The 22,055-nt window shown below is 27.5% G+C and overlaps 1 protein-coding gene across 16 annotated transcripts in view; it reads left to right on the forward strand.

Annotated features, from left to right (window-relative positions):
- Positions 1 to 22,055, forward strand: part of LOC111686014 (peripheral plasma membrane protein CASK) — a 74,858-nt gene that overhangs the window by 39,166 nt on the left and 13,637 nt on the right. For 6 of the 16 annotated variants that reach the window (XM_023448311.2, XM_046949958.1, XM_046949959.1 and 3 more), the window contains exons 3-9: positions 718 to 2,253; positions 12,524 to 12,709; positions 14,969 to 15,133; positions 15,664 to 15,732; positions 18,806 to 18,835; positions 19,567 to 19,665; positions 20,256 to 20,394. In XM_023448311.2, the coding sequence (XP_023304079.1) occupies positions 1,861 to 2,253; positions 12,524 to 12,709; positions 14,969 to 15,133; positions 15,664 to 15,732; positions 18,806 to 18,835; positions 19,567 to 19,665; positions 20,256 to 20,394 (1,081 nt within the window). In that variant the 5' untranslated portion in view covers positions 718 to 1,860. Of the gene's footprint in view, positions 1 to 717; positions 2,254 to 2,498; positions 2,569 to 12,523; positions 12,710 to 14,968; positions 15,134 to 15,663; positions 15,733 to 18,805; positions 18,836 to 19,566; positions 19,666 to 20,255; positions 20,395 to 22,055 lie in introns of all 16 variants that reach the window. The other 10 variants (XM_046949950.1, XM_046949951.1, XM_046949952.1 and 7 more) reach the window with 3 other exon arrangements.

Consider the following 22,055-nt stretch of genomic DNA (forward strand, 5'->3'; position numbering starts at 1 on the left):
ATTGTGAAAAGAAAGCTGTTACAGTATGAAAACCCCCGCCTAACCATAACGAACTCTGGATAAGAATTGAAGAATAAAATTTTTGGTTAATTTTCCATTTTTAGTAAGAGTATCCAGTACTCGCTTTGAAATAGGGAGTTAAAGAAGTATATTTTGCTTACAAGAAGTTGTTGTGTAAGTTGTTTTGTTTTTAATAATAAATAGGTGACAGTAAGAATACAAACCAAGGACTACGGTTTGTTAGTTAAATGTTTTACTCACTGCACCACTACTTTGCTATTTTATTGGGCTTCAAATAATGATTTTAAGATACAAAGGTGAATGGCATCCCTAGTCAACACCGATTTAAAGGTTCCTCTCAAAGACTTGCAGTTAAGTTAGATTTTTCGGTTTGATGAAATGATTTTTGGTTATAATTATTTTCTCAGTTGTTGTAATTATTAATTGTTTTAAGTCCTTTCCATAAAACATGAAATAAGTTTAATTAAATTCGTCCCGCCTTATGAATGTAATCATTAAGCAAAAATGCAACAAAACTGCTCAAGTAATTTTTTATGTTCAATAAAATATATTATATTCATGTTGGCCTTGAGCAACTCTGGATTACACATGTTCATATTTGTTTTTTTTTTTTATTAGTTTCTATTGTTTATGTAGTTAAAATGTTGCTTAGAAATAAACTAATGGATGGTTTTGCTTTTCACGTTTTAATTGCAGAGTTAATAATCCAAAATCGCATGTTAAACTTCTTTAAAATACATTCTTATATTCTAACCAAAAATAATTAAACTAAAAACTCCAATTAAATTAAATTAAAACTATTGTGATTAAAATAAAAAATAATAAATAATAAAACAAAACTAAAAAAGAATAATAAAACACATACTTAAACTTTTTTTCCAAATTAAATGAAGATCGTAACTAAAATTAACACAACATTAATAAAGCCATAAACGAAATTTAAATCGAAGAACACTAATTAATAAAATAAAATAATATGAAATTAAATTTAATTAAATTAATGTAATGTAATTATAATATTATAATGCCAAACAAAGCCTACTTGTACAGTGATATTTTAGTTAAATTGTATTTGTAGTAGAGAAAAACAAAATAATTGTATACAAATTATTGATTAATTCTTTAACAATTGTTAAGACTTGTTGAACTAGTTTGTTGTTAATGTTAAAAACTAGAACATCATTGTTAAACAAAAATAAAATGAGTTACAGTTTACCCGAATCGAAATGAATTGGAACTAGAACATACTATATAAAATAAAAGCTAATGATTGGGAATAGATGAACACTAGGAAAAGTAAAGTACTATAACTGTGATTTAATCCAATATTGCTATAAAGGGCTGTGTTGAACGGAGTCTATTCACAAACGATGCAAATGTTAGAGACTTTAAATTTAAATTTTTCGCATACGAAAATAAGTGCGATTAAATTTATGAAGTGTTCGAAGAGAAGGGAGGAGTAGTCAAGCGGGATAATCGTTCGTGGACATATCACAATATCACTGTTAAGGATTTGTAAAAGAACTGGTATTAAAACGTCTACGTTGAGAGCAAACGCGTGACCACAAATAAACAAACATTTATTCACGTCAGTCTTCTCCACCGCCACCGCACAGATTGCAATGCTCTGGTAGCCAGGACAGTTTTGCCGTGGATCACTATTGCGATTCACATCAATCAAATAGTCTTCGTGGAGCAGCGGCGACTTCGGTGTCAGGAATTCGCAGCGGCGGTGGTGGTGGTTGTGTGCAATGGTCGTCTACGGAAGCCGCTGGTGTAGGTGCAGGTTGCATTGGCGGAGTGGGGGGTTGCTCAGCTATTACCCCAACGACGGGATCGATGTGTCCACATGGAAATGCTGTGCCTCCGCCACTGCCACAGTCGATGATGTCCGGTGGCGCCGGCCACGGCCACAATGGAAATATACTAGGTTCCCACATCTCATTAAGCGGTATTGCAATTTCGGGCCGATCTTTGGATGACATTTTGCCACCCAGTACATCGGGTGGCGGCCATTGCCGCAGTATGAGCGGTCTAAATACTCTAAGTTTAGGCCTTCCCGCAGCTCCTGTGCCTCCGCCTCCAATTTTCAATCCATGTAGTTCAAATAGCATAAGTAGCATGTCTATACAAGGACCTTCATCCTCACGCTGGGGTCCAAGAACATCATGTCCAGTTCATAGTCCATTTCGGATAAGGGCCCCAAACGGCTCGATTTGCTCAGGACATCAGGTAATTCTATTATCGTTCTGCGGTATCGTAGTGTTATTGTAAATATATTTGAAATCAAGTTAAATAAATTACTATTGATTGATTGATTTATTGATTAAGTGAATGATTCATAATTAAGTTAAATTAGAAGAATCTTGCCATAATCAACTATACATATAAATATTGCCTAAACTATTTTTCTTTACATTTCACGAGTGTAAGTTTCCAACACCATATTTATGTTCTGCTTTGTTCTTCTTTTACAGGTAAGGTTACATACAACATTTTATTGGAATGTATTCTACAATTACACAGAGCACATTGTGCCAAAGACACGTAAGATTATCATTACCTCTAACAATATCTCCAACACATATACCAACAGTTTGTTAAGAATTATTAAACAAAAAAATTAATTAGGATATAATAATACAAAAATAACGTGGGCCTTTTAAAGACATATTTACATATTATAAAGATACGATATTCATTTCTCATTGCCTTTTCGCAAGGGATATTCTAGGAGGACTTTATTTCCTCTACTACAAGGATTGCTGCATATTTATCAAAGGATTATATATAAAATTTTGTATTTAAAATTTGCTTTATAGGATTTTTAAAAGTTCTAATGGATAAGTCAATATGATTAGAAACCTAATTTCCTATAAGGACATTTTACAAATCCTTCGATTTGAAATCTTCTAAAAAGCATTCAACGAAAGACCACCTACAGACCTTACTAATTAAGCGTGTAACATTGAAACGGTTTTGCAAAGCGGCTGGATGTAACTGTGTTTTTAGAATAATGCCTTTAGTAAGGCCCCATACTGAATATTTTTCCCGCTGTAATATGTTTATTTGTTAGTTTATTTTTTGTTTTCTATTGCTTCTTATCAAAAGTACCTGCTTTATTTTGAGACTTACCTTTTTATAAGTAGCAATAGTTTTAAAAACGTTTAATTACAAAACAAAGCAAATGCTACTGCTACAACTTCTGACAATTGTCTGGAGCAGTTGTCAAAGCAATAATTTAATACTTGGTAACAAACTTAGTTTTTCTAACACTGGTATATATGTATGTAAATAATAGTATTTTTTCTTTCTTAAAAAAAATGTATGTATCTGGAAATTGAATTTTTAGTGCTGATATGCTAAACAAATATAATAGTGTGTGTCGAAAGAATAAAGGTGTCACATTATTTATATTAAAAAATCATTATTGACATTGTTTTTTGTTTTCTCTATTTTTATTTTTACAACAAAGATAGTATTTTTTAATTATTAAAGTACTTATTAATAAGGTGAATTCATGAAGCTGACAAATAGACTACACAAGCAAAAAAAAATTTTCTAATTACTGCTTTTGTAATATTAACGAAAATTTTGTGTAATACGAATTATTATTGTTTTATTCTTAATTTTATTTTACGAAAACAATGTAATTTTTTCGCAACAAAATTTTTGTAAATTTAATCTTTATCATCTGAAATTAAAAAAAACTTTTAAATGATACTCTTTAACCTAAACATCATTTAATGAGTAATTATTTATCATAATAAAAATATTTTTATATAGAAGAAACATATTTATGTAATATTTCGTACAATGAAAATAATCCATGCCTAATATATGCGAAAAATGTCGCACATTGTACGAATCTTTCGTTACGAAATTGCTTCAAACTTATTTGTCTCAATTTGTAAAATCTTTATTTTAAAGTATACAGATTGGAATTTTAGACCACATAGCGGATTTTATAAATGAAGTCAAAAAACAGGATTTTCATAATCGATAAATTAGATTTTCGTAATACAATAAAAATTGCAGTAAATTTTTTAACATTGGATTCTTATAAGTTTTATATTAACTTTTTTTCTCCAAAATTCCCCATATAGAAGAGGTTTATATTGCGATCATTAATGAACTAAAAATAGTCTGCTATGACTAATTTCACTGAAAATATTTAATTAATTATACTGTCCATTGTCCTTTCACGAATATGATATTGCCGAAACATCCTACGGACATTACACCTTACCTTTATTCTACCACCAACGGATTTTACACCTGCTTTATGACTTTTTATTTACAAGCTGTATTTTTTAGGCCATGCAATTCGGTTTTCTGATCCGAAAGTGTTTTCAGTTATTTCATCTGTAAAAAATATATTGCTTTAGTTGTAGTCCGCTTTATTTGCGTAATTTTGGGATACTGCAAACGGCACTTCACATTAATTAAGTGAAATAAACAGGTGGAACACTTGTCTTATATTGATTTAGATGATGAGTATTTATAAGTTCTCTATATACAAATATATTTTACATCTTGTACATCTCTTGATTATTGCAATGATACTAACTTCTGAATCTTTTTTTTATATCCGTTTAAATTTTAGCTCCAACTGTAAATCAAAAAAATTTTCGCTCTATATGTGGGCAGACAATATTCGTACATTTTTTTAAATATACACAAAGTAAAAATTTAACAAAAGATATTAAAAAATTTTATATAAATTTACTTAAATTCAAAAAAATGTAAAATGTATGAAGATAAGTTATTATTACTTTGTTTTTATACCCAACATCAAAAAAGATGGGGGTATATTGATGTCTGTTCGTCTGTCTGTTGAAAGCACGATAGAGTCCGAATGGAAAGAGCTAAAGGGTTGAAATTTCACATAAATATTTCATATAGGTAAGGTTTAATTGGTATTGAAAACGGGCAATATCGTCTCCACGTTTTCGGATAGCCCCCATGCAAGTGGACTCTCGAAAAGCAGCTTTAACAGTCATAACTTGTTTAAAAATACGAATATAGCGATTAAATTAGACATAAGTAAGTTCCTTATGATCCAAATCACTATAATTCACCCTACCCCCCATATAAGGTCCGCTTCAGAAAATGACTTTAACGCTTATTACTTTCTTAAATATACTAGTATATAGATGAAATTCGACATAAGTAAGTTTCATACGAGCCAAAATCTATTTAAAAAATTGTATGAAGATCGGCCCATGATTGACCCTACCCTCCATATAAGGGCCCTTCAGAATATGATTGCAACGCTCATTAATAGCTTAAAAATACGAGAGTGGCGATGAAATTCGACACAAATAAATTTAATACGAATCAAATTATGTCTAATAGCTTAAAAATACGAGTGTAGCGATGAAATTCGACACAAATAAATTTAATACGAATCAAATTATGTCTACCAAATTTTATGAGAATCGACCCATTATTAACCCTACCCTATAAGGTTCCCTACAGAAAATTACTTTAACGCTTATAACTGGCCTAAAAATACGAGTATATAGATGAAATGCGACATAAGTAAGTTTCATTCGAGTCAAACGAGGTTTAATGGTGGGTATATAAGATTCGGCATAGCCGAATATAACACTCTTACTTGTTCTTATTTAAATTTTTATAAATAGCAGAAAGTGGTAAAAAAAATTGTTTTACATATATTACATTGTATAGTGGGGAGGGATTATGCGTGTTTCTTGGGTTGGCGATCAAGTCCCCATTAATAATGAAATCAGTTAATCTAAAAATAAATTGATTCTAATGTTAACCCTCTTTGATGTTTTTGAGTACAAGATTAAACAGTGTTGCCATACAAAACAACAGAAACGTCACTCTTTGTTATCAAAACAGTGTCTTCAATTAGTACTAATCAAGCATTAAAATATTTTACTGTTTATTTTTATAAGAACTACACAAAAAAATGAATTCATATCTGGAATGAACTATTATGAATCGAACATGATTTATTTCCCAAACCATTTCCATTCGGAATATTAAAAGTTTATAATGTGTATGAATTTGTACATGAATTTTTACTTTTTCTACTATTATCTACTAATATGTTACCATATTTGGTAGGTATTAATCCTATATTTGCGAATTTTATATAATAAAAAATATAAATTAAATATTGAAAAACAAAATCTTAAACAACAAAACACCAGCAGACATAGTAAAACATATATTCTTCATAATATCCGGCCAATTTCCGAACATTTCATCGATTTTAATCTAAAAATCATATAGAAATAAAAAAAATTTCCAAAGAAAATTACAAACAAGGACTTATTCCTAAATATTATTAACATTTGTCAATGAAAGCAGTTCATTATATTTATGATGAAATTTTGTTCTGTGTATACATTCATACTTTTTTTAATGTCGTTCTTGATTGCTCATATGTGGCAATGTACTTAGTCCGGGAAATACCTACAGTGTCTCTCATAAGTATTCGAATTTAAGTATAATGTGAAAAGAAACCAAATTTAATAACATATTTTCTATGCAAAATTAATAAATTAATTTGTTAAATTAATTTAGCTTTATTTAAAAAAAAGTCCATAAAATTACTTCACAAAAGTATTCGAATTTTTCCTGTATTTCATATTTGACCATATTTTACGAAACACAAAAATTAGAATCGAATGGTCTTTTTGCTTAAAATTGTTTTAAGGGGTTACTATTAACCGAAAGGATATTTTTTTGGCCCATTTGGCCCACAATTTTGGGGCATTTGTACCATCTTTTTATATAATATCATTAAAATTATGATTTTTGACATTATTTGCCATTTTTTCTATTTTTTTAAGAGATAAAACTAAAATTAAATATTGGGATTTAATAAATTCCTTAAGGTATCTAAAAATTATAATTTTTGTTATAAGGATCTGTTTTTAAACATTCCAAGATATATTTTTGGTATAGTTCTTCTGTTTCTAATTGAATTATCTGGATCTTAAGTCCCTTTTCGTACCACTAGGATCGATATTTTCCGACAAAGTTGGCTAGTATATAAAATTGTAAATATCAGCATTAATATATTTTAAATTTTCAAGACATCGTAGCGGTGTACAACTCCAAAACATGCCTTAACAAAACGTCATCCTATACAGTAGATTTTAGTTTTTACAACTCATAATATTCACGATTATGTTGCCCATTACAACAACACTGTATGTAAAAAATTTTGGGCTTATTTTGATCATAGTAGATAATATTTAAACAGATATGAATATTTTTAAGTTAGACCATAATAATATGATGACATTCAGCCTAGAGGCCATTGGTTATAAAAAGAATGATTCCACTATATTGAATGGCGTTTCTTCGAGGCATGCTTTGGAGTTATAAACTTCCACAATATATTGAAAACTTAAAATGTATAACAACTGATATCTATATAGAAGACAAGTTTCCCCGAAAATTTTTGACCCTAGTATTTTAAAAATGGACTTGAGTTCCAGTAAATTGAATTAGCGATAGAAGAATGATTCCAATAATATATCTTGGAACGTTTAAATACATATTATTGTAATAAAAAAATATTATTTTTAGATGCCCCAAGGGGTATATTAAATCCCAATAACAAATTTTGGTTATATCTCTGAGAAAAAGGAGAAAAAATTCAAATATTGCCAAAAACCGCCATTTTAATGATATTACATAAAAAGATGGTACAAATACCACAAAATTGTGGACCAAATGATCCAAAATAATATCGATTCGGTTGATAGTTACCCCTTAAAACAATTTTTAGCAAAAAAACCATTCGATTCTAAGTTTTGTGTTTCGTATAATATAGTCAAATATGAAATTTTATGGACTTTTTTTTAAATAAAGCTAAATTAATTTAAGTAAATGTGAATTTTTAAAGTTTTAAAAAGCGTATCAAAGCTAAGGTCTGTAGTGAATTTAACAAATTAATTTATTAATTTTACATACAAAATATGTTATTCATATTATACCTAAATTCGAATACTTATGAGAGACACTGTATATATATTTACTTAAAACATTTTGAAAATTAGCTCCATATTTTTATAAAATCATCTGCCTTCAGAATTTGCAAAATGTATTAATTTCAATTGGAAAAGATAACATTGATATTGAACTCATATACCATGGTGTACGTATTAAAGGCATGCACAAGACAACAATAATGCGGCATTTTGCTAAAAAAAATTCGTGTGTTCATTCGTATATATTTTCCCGAGATTTAAAATGGCTGTTGAAAAACTCAAATTTACCATAGGTGACAACATGTTATCGCGTTATTATATATGAAAAAACTATTATTCGAGTAATTATAAATATATTTAAAGTAAGCAAAGTTTTTTGTTAGAATAGATCTCAAAAATAAGTACATTCTTCTGTCACATTTCGAATTTATGTGCTGTTTGACACGTTAATGGCCTGAGGAATTTGCAATAATTATAAAAGTTTTCAAAAAAAATATATTTTACACAATAAGTTTTTAAAATTTTGCTTTTAGTTCCATAAATTTAAATTTTGGTATTTGGTAATTACCTACATATTAATTATAAGAGCATTTTTTCCATATTTAGAGCCATTTTGCTACTTAAACCCATGCATCAGATAAAGTTTAATATTTGTTATTTAATGGCGACTTTCCAACAATTTATTTCTTGAAATGCAAAATTAATAATGTTTATACTAGTATCGATTAATTAAAACAAGTTTTATGGTTCTAATCATCCATTACAGACTTTTAAACACCATCAATAATCATCAAATGGTTACCATGGAAATAACAAATTGGTTATTGTCTTAAATAGTAGCATTTTTACATTAAATTAGATCAATTAGTGGTATGAATACGAATTGAACAATTTTGAACACGCATACGTCTTAATTTGTTGCTAGAGATGAAAATGTCCGATCTGTAAAATATGGTTATTGTCTCGGGAATATCAAGGTATGATTAGTAGCATTTTTATACTTTCGAAATTACAGGATTCGAAAATTCTTTTTTAAATTAAAGGAAATATATGGAATTATAAAGATTTTTATCTATATGTTATAAGTCCTAAGAAATCGGAGTAAAATTTCGGATTATAAGAACGTACTGTGTCCAAAATGGACAAATCCAAGCATATCGCATTAATTTCAAAAATCCAACATTTTTTTAAGTTAATAACTCCACTTCTAATGTTTCATTTGGAAGGTCCAATGACCGTCAGATCCAAAATAGAGAAAAAAATTCGTAGAAGTGAGAAAAACTGTTTGTTTAAAAATATTTTAATTTTAAAGTAATTATATTCAAACAGGTAAAATTTTCAAAAATTATATATTAAAACGACCTGTATACTTACTTATGTGACGTAATGTTTGCACTTATTTAACTTCACCTTAAATAAGAACTCAAATTAGAAAAATATCAATAAAAACATAGTGAAAAATATTTATCATAATTGTTTTTAAGAAAAAAATGTGTAACTTTTTTGTATAAAACCACACGCAAAGAAAAAAACATAGTTCGACATGGTTACTATAACTAAACTATGTTCACTGTAACAATATATTGTTATCAAAAACATATAATTGTTATTTTAATTCTATTTAAACAATATTGTTGTTACTGTAATCAATTATAAATTTGAGTATGATTAACTGAAAAATAATTACTTTTTCAATAACTAAGTAATTGTAACGACTGAAACATATTATGTTACTGACAAATATTTCAACTTACTGATAACCATTATATGTTATGTTGTTATAAATAACCATTATATGTTTTGTTGTTCTATGTCTGTTGCTACAACAACAAAACAACTTTACACAATAAAATGAGTTGAAATAATTCTCATTTGGTTTATAACATTATATGTATAGGTATTTCACTTTGTTATAAATCGGTTTGAGTAATGAAGGTTTTTACTTTTTTAGTAACTGTTATTGTACTGATTCAGTAATCAAAATAAATTTGATTTCGAATACATATTTTTAACGATTTGATCACATTGGATCATAATATAGTCATGTATAACAAACAATATTATGGTAAATAAAAAATTTTATGATAAAATATTTTAGCTGATTTTAACCATAATATGATATTTTAAAATTGTTACAATAACCATAATATATTTAGACTACAATCATAATTTTAACCATAATATGTTGCTCTTAGAACATGGTTACCACGACCATGTTTTTTTCTCTGCGTGCAACTGTCATCATTCTGTATACTTATTTTTGTGATTAACTGTACTTACAATTTACTTAAAATGCTCCATGCCATCTTCTCCTCATTTAGATTTAAAAAATGCATTACTATTAATAAATATAAAGTAGAAAAATATTCAAAAGCAAAAAGGTATAAAATGTGGTTAAGAAAGTTGTTTTGTTTTACGTTAAAGTATAAAGTTGGATACTGTCCGGTTAAATGTAATTGAATAGTTTGTTTGTTGAGTACGTACAAGTCATTGCCATGTTTTACATAAAAATTCCCAGAAAAGAGTTATTCGCATATAACTAGGACCTGGTTCAAAATTGATCGCAATAAATATGTATATATCACGTAATTTACACATGCATTATATTACAGTCTAATCTCAACATCACATCTTTGCTATAATTGCGTGTATTCATGTGACAACGTCCTATCTAATGCATAATAGGTATAGACGACCATGTTTTCTAAAACAATCAACATGGATGAATTATTGCTTAATTAGTTCCGACTTAGATTCCGCAAGTCTTGATTTTGTATTCAGGTATCAAGAACTTTAAAAGTGAAGAGTGTTTACAGTGTATTAGCATAAAGAAGTGTTATAATATTACTCAATTACTGCGACATAGTCATACAGCAAATGTTGTGTAAATTGAGTCCAATGTTAACTGTAAGACTGTGTCTTGGTTTTTGAGATTCACCTCTGGATTTGGCAACAATATTTTCTTTATGTACTGGAAATATTTACTACATTTAAATAAACTACAGTTCAGTTATTCTTCGAAGTTTCGAAAAGTTCTAAAGCATATTTTTTTAATGCTGCGAATCAAAAACAAATAAAAGTGAAGTGGAGATTTAAAGTAGGACATGTCTAAAAAAATAAACTTAAATTTTTTTTATTGAAAAGTTGTACGAAATAATTTTTCTTTACTGAAACTTTAAACTGGTACTATTTGATAGGTATTTTTTATGTTAATTTACACTTTATTTTAGAAAAATCCATTTCAAAATGGACAAAAAATAGCAATTTTAGGATTTACCATCTTCTAGTAAACTTTATGGGTATTATGGTAGTACTAAGCTAAAAATTAAATTTAAGATTATTTTAGTTTAGTTTAATTGTTTAACTTTTGTCCGTCTATACCCTAGCAAAATTACGTACATCAATACCAAACATACCCGGGTATGTCATACAATTTATCTATTTATACATTCCCAGTGTATAATTCAGATATGATTAAAACTAATTTAATAAAATGTCTGCATATATATTAATTAGTTTTTGACTATAAACCATATCATGTGCAAAAACCTAAACAAAACGCCTTCATAACATATAATGTATATTATTCAGAATTTGAATTTGTAAAATTTTTACTTCAAGAAGTTATTACTGACCTATTTGATAATTTTAAAATTTAAACCCAAATATTTTAAGCCGAGATATATCAAAAATGAAAAACGTACCCGGATATGTGGGTATTAACATAACGGTTAAATTACGTTTTGGTTAAAAACTCCTAAACTACAGGAGTCTCCATCGAACAAATTTCACTAGAATGAAGAAGAAATTTTTAACACGGGGCTGTCTGACCTATTTGACATTGATATATACACTATGACAGTTGACCTTTAACCTATTGGAAATAAAATATTTTATTTACATGATTTTAAAGACAATATTATTGACTTTAAATCGAAATCAAAAATTATGTTACACTGTAAATAGTTTCAGAGTTATGGGCAATAAAGTGTGGTACTTTTTTGAAATTTTAACATATTTTTCAATTCACGATATTTTTACATTGGATTGAGATTTCATCCGAAAAGTTGATGTGTGAAACATATTATATATACTATATGTTTTAGTATAGTTTCATTAAAATCGGATTCTCCGTTTTTATGATTATTTAGCATTTTTAAATAATCATTTACTATAAAAAATTTCGCACTTTAATTACATATTAATGTAAGTTTTATTAATTTTAATTTAAATGAATTGGAATTGTCGATCTAAAGTTCAAAAGGTTCGTTCCTTTAAGAAAATCTTATCACTGTTTCTTCATATATTTATCGGAAATAGTTTAGATGTAAGGTATAATGTTAAAAAACTACGTAATGGAAAGCAATAGTTTTATGTTTTATTTTAATTGTAATTAAAAACGAGAGTATTATTTGAAAATTTCCTATTTACATTATTATTATTATTATAATTATTATTTTTACTAATAATATGAATATTAATTAATATTTTTATCAATTTCCATTCTTTCCTACTGTTTAAAGGCATTATTGCACACTCATGATGTTGTGGCACGTGATGTTTACGGAGAGGAAGCTTTACGGGTAACGCCTCCACCAATGCCTCTTTATTGCAATGGAGAAGATTTGGAAAACACAGATGCGGCTGAATTGCAGCATGTCACACGCGTGCGTTTAGTACAATTCCAAAAGAACACTGATGAACCAATGGTAAGTTACAATTGTGTAGATGAATATATCAAGCAAAATAGGATTGCAATTAATCTCTTTTAATTTTTTTATTTGTCTTAAACAATTTTGTCGATATGATTAAAAATTGATAATTATTTTCACTGATCCGCGTAAAAAGTTGCGATTAAAAATAAAAAATTAATATTATTTCGAGAAACTAGTGCTTTGTCATACACATGGAAATAAGGACAAGATATGTACCAGTTTTAGAACAATTTTAGAATTTTGGTATCGATTTGTTAGCGCATATTTTACCCATAATAGCACAATTTTGTGGTCATAAGTTATACAGTGGTACTAAACTAGTTCAATGGAATCTAAACTATTCATGGGGTCATAAAATAAAGTATGACGTTTTTGAACTAAGTACCATAAACATGGAAGCCATACTAATATTTTGTATTATCTATAAAACATTAGTTTTCACTGAACAAATTTAAAGTAATGTCTGGGGAGGCCAAAGATCAAGTTATTTCAAAATTTAATATTTAAATTATAATATTCCGATAAAAAAATAATTATTTATTTATATCATGTGTGCAATATTTTAGTTACACACATTTTTCTTTCTTATTTTACTATTTTAAACATTTAATTAAAATGGTCTGGTTTAATAGTTTTTACAATATTTTAATGATAATTTTCTGATTACTTCTGAACAGAGTAATTTAAACATTTAAATTGATTTCTTTTAGAAAAAAGTCCTACGTGTTTCAAATTTTATTGATTTAAATCATAAAATTACCATAACCATAATATATTTTATTTATACTTGTTAATCTGACACCGTAAATAATGGACTCGTCTTTTGATGCACTGATCAACTAAAATCAGTTTTTGGAGTGAACAAATTTTGTCCGTCCTTCCGTTAATATTTTTATAGGAACCTCTTAATTAAAGTACGTGTAATAATTATATGAAAAAACAAGGTAGTCTACCATTCCGAATTTTATAAAATTTTGTAGGAGTATATTAAGTCCACAAAATATAATTTCAAATTCCAAGTGCAATTGCAACTTCTAGACCTTTTTTGAAAATAGATGTGCTTACAAGTCGGAAATCTGAAAAAAAACGATTTAGAATTTGTTGCTAATTTATGTAATAATAGCAATATAAAATATATTTATTAGTATAAATCTAATTGATATTCAAAGATAACATGAAAACAAAATAATTCGAAAACAAAAAACGATTTTATCTTGTTAAATGTTTAATTTTAGCCAGATCTTTTGCGAATGTGGATGATTGCCTTTACACAAGGTAAATATCCCTAAAGTTATGGATGCAATGCTAACATTCGCCACATGATATTATAATTGGTCAAATATGCCCCACAAGGTCGCTTAACAATTATTTCGAAAGAAATCTTTAAATCTGTGCATAAAATGAGAAAAGCATTTCAACATTAAAACTGTTTTCCAAAAAGTCCTATGTGGAGTTTTTCGAATTGCGCTAAAGTGCTTTAAAAACTCGTTAATTTTTCAAAATACGTATTAAATATATTAGTTAACGAATCCGCGAAGAAGCACATTTTACTTAAGTATCGCCAAATTAAAGCGTTTTTTTTTTGTTATTATGAAAACTTTGTTAAAATCCAGATAGTACAAATATTCAAAACAGGGACGATATACAAGTTTGTAATTTCCACAATATAATTTCCGACCCTATATAGTTTATATATTGTGAATTTTTATAGATAACAGAGTCGATTAAACCATGTCCATTTTATACACGTATTTCTATTGGCCCTAATAGGGCATCAATCTTAAAATGACCGAAGATGGACGTTGTCTTTTGAAATCAGTTTTCTGAAGAATCCAGATATGTTCGCGATCCAAATCTTCAATAATTCTGTCAGACATAAAAATGGATCTTTTCCATAAGTTTCCAATTAAAATCCGTGACGACCTCTATAAAATTTAATTTAAAAAAAAAATATATATATTTTTATGCTTCAATAAATAAACAACAAAAAATATTTGACATAAGTAAGTTGTTGTCTTTTGAAATCAGTTTTCTGAAGAATCCAGATATCTTCATTGTCATCTTATTGGAGGTTTTTAGAGGCGTTAAATAAAATTCTACATTTAATCAGTGTTTGTTTATTGAAGCTACTTGAAGTTAATGAATAAAATTTTACTTTTTTAATTATACTATAAATCCCAATATTTATTTCATATCTTAATTCTTATTATATTTAACCACGATTTATATACGTATTTCTATTGTTCCTAACAGGGCATCACTCTTAAAATGACCGAAGATGGACGTTGTTTAGTAGCACGTATAATGCACGGTGGCATGATACATCGGCAGGCAACATTACATGTGGGCGATGAAATACGGGAAATTAATGGTCAATCAGTGCAAAATCAATCCGTGGGACAATTGCAACGAATGCTGGTAAGTTATTAAACTATTTAGAAAAAGAATGTTGTAGCAATAATTTCGAGTGCATTGCATGTGTATTAGAGTGCTCCAAAGGAAAACTTATTTATAAAAATTATAGCCGACGTAAACGTACTGACTTGTTTGAATATGATTATTATGCCCTTAATTTAAATAAATTCGCCCATTCAATTGACCATCATAATAATCTAAATGTTTTTATTTGAAGAAAAAAATATGTTAATTAAGAAAAAATAATAAAATAAATAATAAATCAGGAAAAGAATTGACTAAATTAAATATTTTATTTTTAATATTATCATAAAGTGATAAATATGTACATGCATGTACATATGTAGTAATTTAAAAATAATATTTTTTCAATTTTGTTCAATTTGGAGCAGTCTAAAGCGTGTATATGTATTTGAAATTGTAATAAATATTTATAAAGCGTGTATATGTATTTGAAATTGTAATAAATATTTATAAATTACATCCTTTTCTCGTATATTTAATGATTATTTTTAATTTTCTTTTAAACGCAGCGTGAAGCACGTGGTTCTGTAACCTTTAAAATAGTTCCTTCTTATAGAAGTGCTCCCCCTCCATGTGAGGTAATTATTTACTACTATTTAATACTTTAAAATTGTTTATTTATTATTATTTTGAATGTACATGTGTACACAGATAGAGAAAACCAAGTTAACATTTTGATAATCACCGTTGTCATTACAACAATATTTCAACGTTTGACAACATAACGTTGTCACTTTGGCAACACATTATTTTTTGTGAAGTTGATAACGTCGTGTATTTTGTATATTTTTATTGTTGATTTGACAACATACATGCTTAGATTATTGAAAAATTGTAAATTTTTCACAACTCGTGTATAATTTTAAAACGTATTATTTCTCTCTGTGTATAACTACAGAAGTGCCAAAAATGCCGACATTATTTTGAGCGAAATATTAGAACCATGTAATTTTTTGTGTACGACTGTTAGGGTTGTCATTCGAATAAAAATTATTCAATTAATTGAGGAAAAATTTTTGTTTCCCTTCGAACGAATAACAAATTTAGAATAAAGAATAATTCGAACAATTTTGGTCCAATAATAGAATATGCACGCAGAGAAAAAAAATGGTTGTGGTAACCATGTTCTAAGAGCAACATATTATGGTTAAAATTATGATTATAGTCTATGAAATATTATGGTTATTGAAACAATTTTCATATTATGATTAAAATTAGATACAATTTTTTATCATAATATTTTTTATTTACCATAATATTGTTAGTTATACATGACTATATTATTATGTACTGTGACAAAATCTCGTTAAAAAATATATATCGTTCATTACATTACACAACACGATTTACAAATTTCAATTTGATTCACTAAAACAACACACACAAAAAATAATATTTGTGAGGTATGTGGCTAAAGTTTTCTTGTTGTTGTAGCAACAGACATAGAACAGCAAAACATATAATGGTTATTTATAACAACATAACATGCAATGGTTATATAACATATAGCAAAATAACATATAATGGTTATTTGTAAGTTTAAATATTTGTTAGTAACATAATATGTTTTCATAGTTACCATTACATAGTTATTGAAAAAATTATTATTTTTCAGTGAATCATACTCAAATTTAGAATTTTCATAAACATGAAAATTATTACAGTTACAACAATATTGTTTAAATAGAATTATATGTTTTTGATAACAATATATTGTTACAGTGAACATTGTTTAGTTATAATAACCATGTCGAACTATGTTTTTTCTCTGCGTGTGTACGTTAGGGTGAATTTTAGATGTAAATTTAGTTCTTTTCATTCTCAATATTTGGTTTTTATGATATTTTTCATATTTCTTGCAAATAAATTATATCCAAATTTAGTGACATATGAAAGGTGTTTGGCGATTGTTACGACATAACACGATTTTGTAAACGACTCCAAAAATGATTACTTATTAACTTTTCGGAAAATTTTTAGGATTATTAAATTTTTTGCATAAAATTACACAGTGATTTATTTCGTTATTGTCCATAGTTTACGAATATACGTTTAGTTTTTCCCAATTACTTCGTTTCGTTACTTGTTAAGAGTAAAATATGTGAAAAGAAGCAAGATAACCGTATCTCAGACATTTGACGATAAATTTTCGTTTTCTTTTTTTGGATTAAAAGACAACACTTGTATCCTTAAAACAAAATATCAGATTTTAAAATCGGTTAAAAACTACCAAACTTATAATTTTTCAAAGTATAAACTTAAAAAATTTATCTTTTTCACAGCTTTTGCTATTAAACAGTAAGTTAACGAAGTGACATATAGGAAATTACTCACTCAAATCTACGAGCACTGTGTGAGTTTTACTCTATTGTGAGAAATGTAAAGTTGTCAAAACATTCGATAATTCAATAAAATTTGGCACATGATCTTCTATGGTATCATAGACCATCCATTATTTCACCTAGCCCCCATACAACTGAACCCCCGAAGAGGGCTTGTAAATCTTGTAATCATATGTCATGCCGCAATTTTGGAGATAATTCAATGAAATTTGGCACATGATCTTCTATGGTACCATAGACGAAGCCTATTGGGAATGGTTAACATCAGTCCATAATTTCACCTAGCCCCCATACATCTGAACCCTCGAATAGGGCTTGTAAATCTTGTAATCAAACTTCAGGTGGCAATTTTAGAGATAATTCAATGAAACATGATCTTTTATGGTACCGTAGACGAAGCCTATTGAAAATAGGTAACATCGGTCCATTATTTCAAATAGGTCTTTTCATAATTACCTTATCTCGACAAAAAGCTGCAAAACCAAGTTCTATACAAGCATTGATGACCCTCATGAACTTTATAATTATAGGGCTTCATTTGACCCTAGACCCTATAAAAAGCCCCCCACAAAATTTTACTTAAATATCCACAGTTTTATAATCAATAAATGGTTTAAGTATAACTGCGGCAAGTTACAATTCAACTTAAATGCAATATTATGAAAACTAAATCACATTTTACTCGTATACAAGTGAAGGGTATTATATGGTCGGCCTCGCCCAAGTAACATTTTTAAATTATTTTTATTTTTTGAGCTGCCAATTTGTAATTCAAAATCTTGAGTAAATAAAAACTATTTATTTAAGTGTAGTATGTTTTATAAACCTTAGCATGGACATTTCAGTATATTTTGTTAGATAATTGTAAAAATATACTAAACTATTTGCAAATACAATGATACAAGATCATTTGGCACTATATTGTGAATTGGGCTATTATAGTTTTAAAATAAGATTGATGTTATCAAAAAATCATTGAGTCAAGGATATTTTAGAAACGGTATATCACATTTCATTATGTCTATAAAGTGAATCATAAGTGGAAATTTAATTTTAATTTATATGGAAAAAATATCTTAAAATTTAACATTTCATACCCCGTTAAATTTTTTTTAAATAAAATAAGTTAAATCTAAATGCACATATTTTTTATTTTAGCATTCTCATATTTCACTCAAGATTTATGTAGTTGTTTGTAAACACTTACATTTTTATTTTTTTAATTACTTTGTAATATATTTGTTTCTCATTAAAATTAACATTCTCATTTCTTTCACAAAAATAAATAAAATACTCTAACATCATGCAGCTTTTTAGGATAAGACCAGCACCAGTTCTAGTAAGTGCCTCGAAAGAAATATGTACTTAAAACAAAAACACATCTAATTATTTAATGAACATTTATAGTTTTATATTTTAATTTAAATGATAGTAGATCCCATTTATGCCCAAATCGAAATCTTTCGATTCATGGATTTTTTTATTGATTCTCGTAAAAGAATACATTACTTCTTTTATGAGAATAAATAACAGAAAATCTAAACAAAATTTTTAAAAATTTTATGTTTCGATTTATAGCGTGATGAATTGTATTTTTCGGATTCATTGATTGTTTGTCGAACTGCTGGAATACTATTAAATACACATACATACATACATACATACATACATACATACATACATACATACATACATTCATTGATTGTTTGTCGAACTGCTGGAATACTATTAAATACACATACATACATACATACATACATACATACATACATACATACATACATACATACATACATACATACATACATACATACACACATACATACATACATACATACAAACATACATACATACATACATACATACATACATACATACATACATACATACACACATACATACATACATACATATTGTGACTATATATATTGTATCTGGTTAAATTCTAACAAAACTAATTTGATTCGGATGAAGTTCAATTTTGGGTATATGGAAATGGGGTATATTAATAACATTCTTTGATTAAGTGAGTTTAAACTTCTTATTTATTGTACTTGATTGTTTTTATAGATTTTTGTAAGAGCACAATTTGATTACAACCCGCTGGATGATGAGCTAATACCGTGTGCACAAGCAGGAATAGCTTTTCAAGTTGGCGATATATTACAAGTAAGTTATATGAAGAAACATCTAGGCGAACTTTAACTGATTATTGTTTTTTCCAGTTTTAGATTTAAGTTCAGTTAACTTTTTTAGTATTTTCAAAAAACATAAACTGTGAACAGTGAAATTTTAGAAAAATGTTAAATAAATATAATAATAAATAAAACAAAACAAATCAGAAAATTGCAATTTACTTATAATATTAAGTTTATGTTCTTCCGAAATCATTGTTTTATCGTTTTTGTTAATTATGTTTTCTCACTTATAACTTGAGTTTAATTGGCCAATTATACTCAGTTAAACTAAGATAATACGTAACTTTACTGATAATTGAAAAACACGAAACCTTTATTAAGTCTGGTTTAACCAAAGAATGAAGATTATCTCTATCAGTAAAACCCGCCCTAAGTGACTTCTAATCTCCTACTAAATATGCTAATGAAAAGCCATGTGCTCATTTTTTGTTTCCGGAAGCAGCTGTTTATTATTTCAGTGTCACCGTTTTTGTTTTTTTAAGTAAAAATTAGTTAACTAAAGCGAATGAAATAATTATGTATTGACAATTAATAATAATTTTTTATTTACAACCATTGCAGATAATTAGCAAAGATGATCAACATTGGTGGCAAGCACGTTTAGATGCTGTTGGTGGTTCAGCTGGACTAATACCATCACCTGAATTACAAGAGTGGCGTATACGATGTCAAACAGTAGACAAAACAAAAAGTGAACAAGGTAATGAATGAACTCATTTATGTATGAAAATTAAAAAAAAACTTACGTTCATATATATGTACATAACACAAACTCACTGTTACTCTTCTCAAAGTATTTTTCGTTTTCCGATGGTCGTTCGTTTTAGAATCAGAAATTTAGATATACACACATACAAATATTTTTTTATTTCAGTAGAAGTATTATTTTTAAGAACAGCAAAAACGAACTTCTTAAGCGAAAAAGTAGTAGAATTTACTCTAGCGAAGTACTGAAAACGACCTGAAAAAGTTATAATTTTAACACAGGTTTGTCATAGGAAGGATGTCCTTTTTATTCGATTCCAAATTCACTTCATCTGAAGTCATTTTCAAGAAGTAATTTTTATGTTATTTTTTTGGAAGTTATTAGGAAGTGAAATAGTAATATTATAGAATACAACTAATTCGACTTAAAAAATATTAAGTGGCCTCCGGTAGGTTAGTGGTTAGTGTTTTAGTCTGGTAGACCGGAGGTGGTGGGTTCGATTCCCACTCGTGGCACTGGTTAAGAAGCATACAACAGGCCCGATAGAGGCTAACTAATTAAATAAATTACACGCATTTATCAATTAACTAAAAAAATATATCAATTAACTAAAAATATATAAAAAAATTAGTACAAAAAATATACTTTCAATTTAAAAAAGAATTAGATTCTTTTCGCTTCTTTGGAAGTCAATAAACATCACAACCAAAGAAGGAAAAAATCACTTAGTGCTACTTTCGAATTGATGATAAATGTTATTCTTTTGGAAGTACTTATTATTTTTGCTGGTACATGTTATTTTTGCTGGTAGGCTTATAAAAGCCGCAACCAATGATGTATTAACAATACATATATATTTTTAATTTCTAAATGGTAGCCCTTTTGGGATATTTTTTTAAAACGTTTCCGCTAACGAACGCTCACTGTAGCCAAAATATTTTGAACAGTATTATATTTGGGAAGGGTAACACAAATACAATTTTTGTGTGTTAGTCAGTCATAAACACATTCATATACATACATACATACATACATACATACATACATACATACATACATACATACATACATACATACATACATACATACATACATACGTACATCCAAGAAATAATTTTTAAACAACTACATAATATTTATGTTCGCCTGTATCTATAAATTGGATGTTAAATTGTGTGTATTTGTTAGAAGTGACTATAAATATTATCTGCTTAAATCAAAAATTTCTATTCCCAATACAGTATTGTGTAGAACATAAATATGTTTTTGGACATTTTGTACAAATCGTTTAGATTGGGAAGGGATAATAACGAGGTGATATACCTTTTTAAATACCCCAAAATGTGGCATTTAAAAATGTGTTTACCAAGTTTTTACCTAAAATATCAAAATATAAAATTATTATTATTTTATTGAGAATATCGATTTTGTTTGGAAGTTTCTTATTTTTAAATTTTAAGAAAATATAATTTTAATAAGAGAATTTTCAAAAAATAATATGAATTAAAATTTTTGAAATTTTACCATGTAAAAAGGAATGTGAATTTCTGTACGATATAATATAAAACTGACAAAAACTTTATTATTTTATTTTTTATCATGTCATTTCATTGTGGATGAATCTTGGTATTAAGCTCTTTCAATTTATAACATTT

Source organism: Lucilia cuprina, chromosome 4, assembly GCF_022045245.1.
Source record: "Lucilia cuprina isolate Lc7/37 chromosome 4, ASM2204524v1, whole genome shotgun sequence".
Taxonomy (NCBI): Eukaryota; Metazoa; Arthropoda; class Insecta; order Diptera; family Calliphoridae; genus Lucilia; species Lucilia cuprina.